The sequence below is a fragment of the Antedon mediterranea genome, chromosome 2 (assembly GCF_964355755.1).
Source record: "Antedon mediterranea chromosome 2, ecAntMedi1.1, whole genome shotgun sequence".
NCBI lineage: Eukaryota > Metazoa > Echinodermata > Crinoidea > Comatulida > Antedonidae > Antedon > Antedon mediterranea.
In genome coordinates this window covers 18619924-18630320 of record NC_092671.1, presented here as the reverse complement: position 1 = coordinate 18630320, position 10397 = coordinate 18619924, and the positions used below count along the sequence as shown (strand labels likewise).

The following is a 10397-nucleotide window of genomic DNA, read 5'->3' as shown; positions in this document are numbered from 1 at the left end:
GTTGGGCAATGTAAAAATCTATCCTTGAAAAAGTATTGCACAATATATGTAAATATATGAATTAATAATAGATAGGTATCGTAAAGAGTATTATGTAAAATGCCAACAGCTGCCCCTATTTTAAAAAAAAATTATGGGTGGAATATTAGGAATATAGATGTTTTTGCTTTACAGCACATAATCAAAATTACAACAAAGAGTTATTTAATCAAGGCAGAAAAATGCCATTATTTGGACTGGGCCTCCTTAACTACTAAATGTATTGATTTTATATTTACTTTACAATAATATCATATTAGCTAAACACCTTCCCATAGTTGAAATAGAGAACTACCTTTTTAAGCCTTCTTAAAGGTTGTTTTATTAAAGTGCAAAATTTAGAAGTTCATTCCATAAATTTGTAGATGTAGATTGGTTAGTATATAGATATTAAGCTGCTTTCACATGTGAATTTAGTCCGGTGCCCTGAGACAATTATCGTGGGAAATGAGTTGTGTGGTAAAGCATAATTATGATCGTTCACACCAAAATCGTACGATTCGGTCTCCGAGTTCGGAGTGATGGATCAAGAAGCCATTTGTTTTTCAAAATTGTACGATTTCTTTCTTCTGTCAAATTAGCAGTGAGTATAAATGACCTCGCTTCGCAACGAATAACCAAATTTGTGCTCGATGTGAAAGCATGCTCAATACTCATGAAATTATTTTAAGGAACCAGACCAAATCCGGGCATGATGTGAAAGTCCACATGCAAAGGATAATGAAAATCCATATTTATGTAAAATGGTTGTATGAATGTACATATTTACTAATTACTGTACATGAAAGTATCCTTTGTTTTTAATTTTTAAGATTGTCATTATTATTATGTTGTTGTTTAAATGTTACAATGTGTTTTATTATAATTACATACATTGGTACAGTAAAATGATTTTCACATTTTTTTACATTTGATACACATACACATGCGAACCTCACTTCCAGCTTAGGTTTTTTAAATACAATTGTTAACACTGTTTTTCAAAATTATTGTTTTTATTGTGAATTGGTAATGGTAATTCAATAAAGGGAATTTATTTATTATAGAAATATTATGAATAATTTAAGATTTAATAGATTGTGTGTGTTTCTGTAATTTTAGTTTAATTTACTAGTATTTAATAAGATTTGATTTACTGTATATAAACTATTAACACATGTATTTATTATTTAATTTGAGATGATTTTAAATTCTGTACTCATTTCAATACCAAGTGATAAAGACTGTGGTAGTAAATGAAAGGTTAACTTCCATCAATGACAGGTGATTTTAATTTGGCAAATTAAAAATAAAATTCTTCTTTAAAACTTAATTTAAAAAGTAATCATAAACAAGCTTTCCAAGCTTTTCTTAGAGATTTGAGCAACCCGCCAAATACAATAATGTACTGTCATGTGTGTGTATCATAAAGCAAGCAAATCTAATTTCATACCAACGATCGAACAAGCTAGTGTCAGTACATGGGACTCCAATTAAATTCCTGAGTTTCTGAACAACCCTTTATTGCGCTTAAGTGGATTTGTATGGAAAAATGAGTTTTAAAATGCAGTAGCAGTATTTTGAACTTCAACTAAGTACAGGTTTTCATGGAAGAATAAATACTGTACTCGGATCACATATTTAATAGTTCTATTGTGTTTAGTCGTGCTAGGTACACTATTATTGTTGGTGCTTTATGTAAATCAAATTTCTTTGCTTCTTTCACTGTCAATAGAAATAACATTGATTGTTTATCAGTTGTAATTCTTTAGAGTTATTAGTACTGTATATTGAAATAGATTCCATTGTGAAACCCATTCCTGCTCACTTATTTGTAGGATGTGATGCAGAAAACATGAATTATTCATTATTGTATAATCCTCTACCTGATTTAATATGCATGACATGTGATATATGTAATAACTGGAAATTCATGATAATGTTTTCTATCTATTGGCTTAATGCGTAATGGCATAGTGTGCGGTGAGGGTCCTTGGTTCAAGTTTTACACATGTTAATTTGTTTAACTCACCGTCTTGGATACAAGCTTCAGCTGGTTCTTGTACTTATCTGATCTGCTTATGGCAACTGACCCATACCATAGCATCTAACTCCTAAATATTAACCAACCCTAAACTCTCTAAATAATTTTTCACTATACTACAGTATTCCATATGGGATTAAGGTTACTGTCAGAAGACGTGATACAGCAAAATGTTTATTGTCGCTAGAGGTAATACCGCTGGTGTATCGGGCAATTGCCTAGAGGGAATGGTATCTTCATGGTCAACAAATACAACATAATGAATAATTCGTTTCTGCATCATACCTTAAAAAATATTTTTTTGCCTGCTCAATATTACTGCATACTACATGATTTATTAGTGATTACTATAAAGAAATAATTTTTTCCTATGAAAAAATAATTACTACTTTTAAATGAAACATACAGTGTAATTCGGTTTATTAGTGTACTTTACACTGGATTTATTTCCTGTAGATGGTACTATAATTGATCATTTTCATATCAGTGGTAGAGGTATAAGATGTACTTTTTCATGTTTAAAAAATAAATTACTGCTTTGAATTGAATTTTATGTTTTTTTTATATACTGTAGTTTTTCCATCACATTGAAAAATTTAATGGTATTAAACTGAAGTGCTGACCTGAAACTAATGTCCTATCTTTTGCATTGCCTGAGTCGGCTAGATCTGACAACTCATGAGAATTAGTTTCCACCCAATGGACACATACAGACAATGATATCATTAATACTTTATTCTTTGACATTCAACTGTGGTATTACGTACAAAGACACCATTAACTAATATTTTATCACAAAAATTAAAACAAAGCACATAATTAATAATAAAATTAAGAAGTAATCCTATTCCTATAGCAATAATGTATACAATTTACGTACGAGTTGACCGTAATGTTAAACTACCTTTCAGGTGGGGATGGGTCCAAAAAACACCTTTATAAAGCACAAGAACCCAAATTAAACCAAATTTCTAAGTCTAGAATATTCATGGCCTCTGGAACAAATAATTAACCACACATCTATTATTTAAATGCAAATAAACTATTTACAAATGTTTTATAACAGTGGTTACGATCAAAGTTGCCAATACAAATACAATGCATATATTGTGATAGAATACAAAGAATTTGTGAAATATTACATAACAGCTGGACATTTTACAAGTCTCTTCTTTTTACTTAGCACTACCAACAACCTTTTTGATAATAACTAGCTAAAGAATCTAAGATAGATATTTTCTTTTTACAGATATTAAGTAAAATTGCTGCTCAGAACCTGGACCATAACATACAGTAGAAACAAGACTTTATTTAGAGAACAGCTTTTGAGTGTTATATGTCAGTATGTGATACTGATTTAAATAAATTCAGGTCGAAAACTGAACTGAATAGCTTTAATACTGACTATTTTCCAATCTTGCGAGTGTCATACAATTTGAGCACAGTAATTTAATACTCGCTATGTAAAAAATATATATTAATTCAGATAGAATGATGTGTATACAGTATTAAGGCCAACTGAGACAGCATTGTATGACAAGTCATCTTGTTGAGAGAAAATTAATCATGTTTAAAGTTCCCCCGACGACCATAAAAATACGCAAAATGCTATCACAAGACGACTCGTCTCGTCGGGATTTAACTCGGGCAGCACCGATGAGTCAAGACGTTTCATGGGCCTCGTCATACGATGCTGTCTGAGTTGCTTTTTATTGTATCAGTTTATATAATTCTGTTTATGTAAATTGTTAAGATACACAAATATACAAATGAAAATATGAATAGCAATTACCTATTATCAGTTAAGGCAATCATTTGCGGAATAGTTTTACAGTACTTGCACAAGAAATTGTTGTCATGCTTTAGAAAAAGTGTAGCTTCTAAATAAATTATTATATTGTGTAGTGCAATTATAAACACTATGGCGATAGATAGATTTAACAACAGTCCTTTTTTGCAGTAATATAAATTGTAGTTTTTAAAAATATGTGGTACATAAAGGAGTAGACTGAACCATTTAAATAGTGATGCTTTATATCCACAAAGAATATAATTTTCATGTACATCAATTTTCATACCGTTTGAAATATTCATATCAGAATACAACTGTCGTCAATGACTTTGACATTGGACTCGTCTACCGCCCATGTCATCATCCTCATTATATGCGTGATTGTGGCTTGCTTTTTGACGGTATGTTGAAGGGTCAAATGAGACTAAATCAACTTCTTCAGCGTTCTCATCTGGAATAGGTTCTTCACGTTCTGGAAGAAGACTTTCTAACTCTTTTAGTTTATCTAACGGCACAAATCCGTCACTTGGGAAGATAACGTTAAATCTGATGATTAAACGACCTTTCTCATATGGGTTTTTATAAAACGGCATTCCTTCATTTAGGATACACTTCAGCTCATCATGTTTCACTACATCACCTTCAATGAAGAAAATAAAAAGCAACAAGATTATACTTATTGTTGTCATTTCATGATCCAAAAAAAAACAGGGTACAAACTTACAGGTACTGGTACACATACAAATTTGACAGTTTAAAATCTAGTGTCTAACTAATTGTTATAACATTTTAAAATAGTGCGTAGGTTGGGCGAGGGCTTGGCTTTTGGGTGGAGCTTTCTATACAAAAAAGCTATGCCAAGCAATATGTGACCATTGGTCTAACAACAAAAGAGGTTATATAATATTTTAGTAGAGGCATGATTTTAAACTGGTGTATTTGATTGGCTCATGCAGCCATACCGTGTGGTTCCTCTTCATGGTAACTTGCCTCTTTCAGCTCGGATTGCATTGCAATTTACTTTTTAGTTAATTATAACATCTTTGCTTACAACACAAGGTTGTCATAGAAACAATAAACATACCTGCATGTGAGATAATGAGCAGCTCCCTGTTGTCCAAAGTCTTCAATACTTTCTGGAAACCACAAAGAGCTTCGACTAATTTAATTTCCATTTTAATTAGAAGATCATTTCCTTGTCTTTTATAAATCGGATGTTCCTTTTCGTCAATTATAATAATGATGTCACCTGGTTCTAAACCGGGCTCTTGGTCTCCCTCTCCCCTAAAGAAAATCTTCTGTCCATCCTTCATACCTTTATACAAAGACAAACCAATCATACTTTTAACCTCTACCTTTGTATATAAAGGCAAAGTACTATCAGTATATCCATCTCATTGTAAAGGAGTTCTCAAAGTGTCTGGGTATCGTAACCACCACTCATCTATATTGTAGACAGTTTGTACGGCTATGTTAAATACAAATTGTTCCTACTAGACGCATATACATACACATGAGGTACAAAATTTACTTTAAACTGCAGTGGACTGGTTATATGACACTTTATCTGCCAACATAGCTGGCATCTAAATAACCTACTTTGATTGTTGGTTATACATTTGTTTGCTATTGTATGCATTTATACACACAAAGTATCAAAATGAATGTTATTGTAATGGGAATGTTTTAAACTACGTTTGGGGGAAAGCAAGCACCCTGTTTGGGGTGGGTATCTTTTCTAGTTAATTACACAAGAGCTGGTTTTGTTACCTTTATCTACATGCACCTCTAAAATCTTCCGTTCTCTTACAATTTTCTTGCCACTACATGTTTTACAACGATCCTTTTCATTTATTCGTTCTCCCTGTCCTTCACAGCTACGACAAACAGATTGAATCTGTTGAACCATGCCAGGACCTAACTGATGTATTTGTACCTGAACTCCAGTTCCTCGACATATTGGGCACTTCTCCACTGCACCTTTTTTACCACCCTTACCTGTTTTATAAAACATAAATATTTTTATATAATTAGTTTCAATTTTAGAAATATACAACCAGTACAGTACAAATATAATTGCAACACACTTTTGTATATTTTCAAGTCAATTGTTGTATACATTGTAAGATGCTTTGAAGTGACTGAATTTATGCACTGTACAAACCAATTGTTTCTTTATGAAAAGTTTTATACTTGTATCTTTATGAACTCATGGCATTCATTGTGGATTATGTATATATTTGTAATTTTTTAGTTGTTTCAAATTCAAATAATTAAAAAAATTACCTTCACACTTCTCACACACAACATTTTTTTGTAGAGCTAATTTCCTAACCGAAGCATTGTACATTTCCTCAAGCGTAACACTGAGTTGATGAATAACATCCTTGCCCTTACGTTCACGTCGCCCTCCACCTCCTCCACCACCACCACCGAAAAACATGTCAAATATATCCATAGGTGAAGAGAAATGCCCCTCCCCTGTGCCCCCTTCTTTGATAGCTTGATCACCACCTCGGTCATAAAGATCGCGCTTCTTGGAATCTGATAAAACTTCATATGCTTGGGATATCTGTTTAAACTGTAAAATGAACCATTTCAAAAATTACTGTAGAAAGAAGTTGAATTAAAATGTTGCTAATCAGTGTCCGGTTTCTAGTTCTTTAGTTCAGTACCAACTGTACTGTATAAGGACAATAACAACAAATACTACTGTAATATTATTTCGTGTGGCGCAGTGTGTTGGACGTTGGACTACCGATCGTCAGACCTAGGTTCGAATCCAACTCTCGCCGCATTGCTTGTATCCGTAGGCAAGATACTTTACTTACGTTTGCCTCTCTCCACCCAGGTGTATAAATGGGTACCCAGTTAGATCTAGACACAACTGCGCTGGTTACCGGCTGCATTATGGGAGTATGTTTCCATACGTGTTTGATCCCAAAAAATACTGGGGTAATAATGCTTGTAAAGCGCCTTTGAGCATGATTACTCATGAAAAGGGCGCTATATAAATCTGGTATTATTATATATTATTATATTTCTACAGAAAACAAAAGAAAGTTTCATCTTAAACTTTAGAACTATACTGTAGAATAATCGTATACAGTACCATCTTTTGATTCAAATAATATTTTTGAAATTGGATTTGTGAATATATTTATCGTCTCCGGTTATCGTCTGTAGTATAAACGGGCTCTTAATCTAAACAATTTCTTACAAACTCACTTTTTCAGGATCTTCAGGATTTCTGTCTGGATGATATTTCAATGCAAGTTTTCTATATGCTTTTTTCAGTTCATTCTCGGTTGCCTCTGGCTTAACACCAAGTAAATCATAATAACCCGTTTCCTTCACCATTTTGATTTCTTTTTACTGAAAAAATAGAAACTACAAATTAAGTTAAGATAATAAATAATAGGTAAAACAGATCATTTCCATAAAATTAAAATTTCATGTGTATATTTATCGATGTGGTTTCAATTCATTTAAAAACATGCACTATTTAACTGCAAGACATACTGTACTGTAGGCCTGATTGTATTCTTGCAATTTGATCGGTCCATTATGCATCTTGTGTCATTTTGAATTAGCCATATCTCTTACGAAAAAGTGATATAAAACGGTGGCACGTTCATTTTCTTTCATTTTGAGAATTTGTGACACAGGACATTGTTGAATAATCCGATCGTGTTCGCAAATCAACTTGTTTTTCTACTCTGTGTACAAAGTTTAAACACTGCCACTTCTGACACCATGTGACGTTGTTAAACGTATATATTGCAATTATTAGTTGCAAGAAATAAATTGACAGACGACTATATGAGATCAATGAGAGAGAGTGTAACTTTATTCCAAAGCATTCTGGGAACTCCTGACTGTGACGTCATACACACATATATTGGATGTAGATAGATATGTGACAATTGGCATAGCTTCCTGGCCTATCATTCGTCAATGATTTACGATGGATAAATTTAAAGGTGTATTGTCCCTTTGACTAATTAAAAAAAAAAAAAACATTTCGAAAAAAGTGGGTTATTTTGAAGTATCATAACAATTAATAATAGTTAATAACTTTCACCAAAAATTAGTCCAAAAAAAATCATTTAACTGAAATACAGACGTTTTTTTGTTCAAAAAATAACTTTGACTTCCAGTCATACATATCTCATAATGCAATGCGCTTGTTTGGCTACTCTCATAAAATTTCCTCGCGATCTGTGTGAAAACACCTTCTTAGTATTGTATATCCTAAACTAGCCTAGGCCTAGATGTATGTGGAATGGATGGCAGAAAATTGAATATGGAAGAATTACAATTTTAATTTCATCATCATCCGATGACAAATCGACTGATTTTCTTGAAATATTCTCACTATCCAACTCATAAACATTCTTTATTTGTATAATATCCAACCACACCGACGTCATAAAGAAGCCATACAATTCTGTTTTAGACCTAATATTTAATAGGCTAGCCTAGCTTTTTGTTCAAACTCAGTCAGCACACTGGTCTGTACAGTCATCATGCATTAACCCGAACCGGACGTGCTAACCGGATAATTTTATAAAAGATTCTAAGCCTAAGTACTTCTAATACTTACCTTTTAAAAACAAACTTTAATTTAGGCTCAACGAAATGCTCATTTACAAAAGAAATATCTTTTAGGAGGGTTTTTATAGAGTAGAAATTAAGGTTCAATTTACTAGAACATGAACCTAACATTCACGCGACGACGGGAATTTTCAAGAAACTTCTCATGTGGGTACAAAAACTATTTTATGTCAATTTCATTACTGTTAGGAAATAAATTATTACATTTAGTATCTACAAGAAAAAAATATATAAAATCAGCTAAATAATTTTATATTATAATATACATTACTACCTTTACATTGTTATTAAATAATATCTTCCAGTAACAAATTTATAAAACAAGCATACATTACATTTCCTATCAGAGCCATAATATATATAAAGAGTTACGACATTGGATTTAAGTCACGTGATATGCAGATCAATTTGTGTCAAACTTGTCTCCGTTAATGGATGTAAAGTATAGGAGCAAGAAATTACTTTAAACTTTTTCTTATATTAAAAAAAATGTAATTGCACATTTTACGGTGGAATATCGACGTGCACAGCGTACAGAACCACTTGCGCCAAAGAATATTGCGCGCGCGTACGCTAGTACATTATAACGTTCGATTGATTGATTTTGGAACAAAACATCCCATAACTATGTCCCATTAATAACAATTATGTAATATTTTCAATTCATAATGCATGCTTTGATGACTAAATAAAATAATAAAGTGTCGTGGATATATTTGTTAATATATTGAATAGGTATGAACAATATTAAAATAATAAAGGCAAATTATTACAAATGAAATGATGAACGAGTCTCTGAAAGTTTGTGTCAAAAACACACAGAGAGCCATATACTGTATAAAAAGAGGGGTGAATTTGTGTGTTTTTTGTATTGGTTCATGCTTTGATGTATCCTGACTTGCATGTAGGCCCTAGCATTTATTCTTTTGTTATTATAGAGACAATATATATATGTTACCAAATTAATACCATTAATAACATTATTTACTAAAATAAAAACGGAATCTAAGCGTTATTTCATTGACAACAAAATCTAAAAATAATGCATGGAACTACAGGAAAACGCTATACAAAAGAGACGCGCGCGCCCTCAGCGTGCGAATTCTTTGACACAAAAATGGCTTCTAATTTTCAATGTCGTAACTCTTTATATATATGGCTCTGTTTCCTATTTACATATACTGCCCTCTATGTATTAGCATTTTTAGTCGAGTCGTCGTCGTGACTCACAGGGCTCACTTTGTCGGTCGGTCGGTAAACACTGTAAATGAATTCGGCACGCGCGTGTGGGCAAGCTATCCATATGGGCTTGTTAAATGTAACCTTTATTATTGTTGCCAAAACACTTGATACACGAACTAACAAAACAACATAGACCGGGCGCCCAGAGAATTATTACTAACAAAACAAGGTTTGATGGGCTGCTGATTTATGTAGATATATATAGCTAAGATTCAATAATCAATATTGGTGCCGGGTCCTATCCTGTAAATTTTCCCTGGGGACACCAAATAAGGGGGTAAAAAATCGATTTAATCATGTGAAAAGCCACACGGATAAAAGTTGTTGGACGTCCCCATGTGTATACAATGTTACAACAGCGATGACAGCAACTTTATCCTCCCTGTAAGTTTTCCGAGACAGTACCCCCAAGAACTGACCACTAAAAAATGATGTTATTCACAAGAGCCACATGGCTCATTCCTTTTTCACTGTAACGGTCACACATTGGGATGCACAAACATACCATTGACAGCAACTTAATATCCTGTAAGTTGCCCCAGACTGCACAAACATACCAATTGACAGCAACTACGGGGAAACAAAAAACACTCTCCTTATGAGAATGACCAGCACAGATCAGCTATCAAAACATTAAAGCTTGATCAACCTGTAGCCAAACATTTTAATTCAGCTGGTCACTCG

The 10397-nt window shown here is 32.8% G+C and overlaps 1 protein-coding gene across 4 annotated transcripts; it reads right to left on the bottom strand.

Annotated features, from left to right (window-relative positions):
* Nucleotides 1-2492: 2492 nt before the first annotated feature.
* LOC140040654 (dnaJ homolog subfamily A member 1-like) lies at nucleotides 2493-8943 on the bottom strand. Of its 4 annotated transcripts, none has more exons than XM_072086747.1 (6): nucleotides 8807-8943; nucleotides 7083-7229; nucleotides 6141-6435; nucleotides 5625-5852; nucleotides 4939-5169; nucleotides 2493-4494 (listed from the first exon to the last, which is right to left on the bottom strand). In XM_072086747.1, the coding sequence occupies exons 2-6, from the start codon at nucleotides 7212-7214 to the stop codon at nucleotides 4175-4177; spliced, it is 1206 nt and encodes a 401-aa protein (XP_071942848.1). In that variant the 5' UTR covers nucleotides 7215-7229; nucleotides 8807-8943; the 3' UTR covers nucleotides 2493-4174. The 4 variants fall into 4 exon arrangements, with proteins under 4 accessions (XP_071942848.1, XP_071942846.1, XP_071942845.1 ...); XM_072086745.1 differs by having other exon boundaries at nucleotides 8746-8816; XM_072086744.1 differs by lacking the exon at nucleotides 8807-8943 and adding an exon at nucleotides 8461-8603.
* Between the last annotated feature and the right edge of the window lie 1454 nt (nucleotides 8944-10397).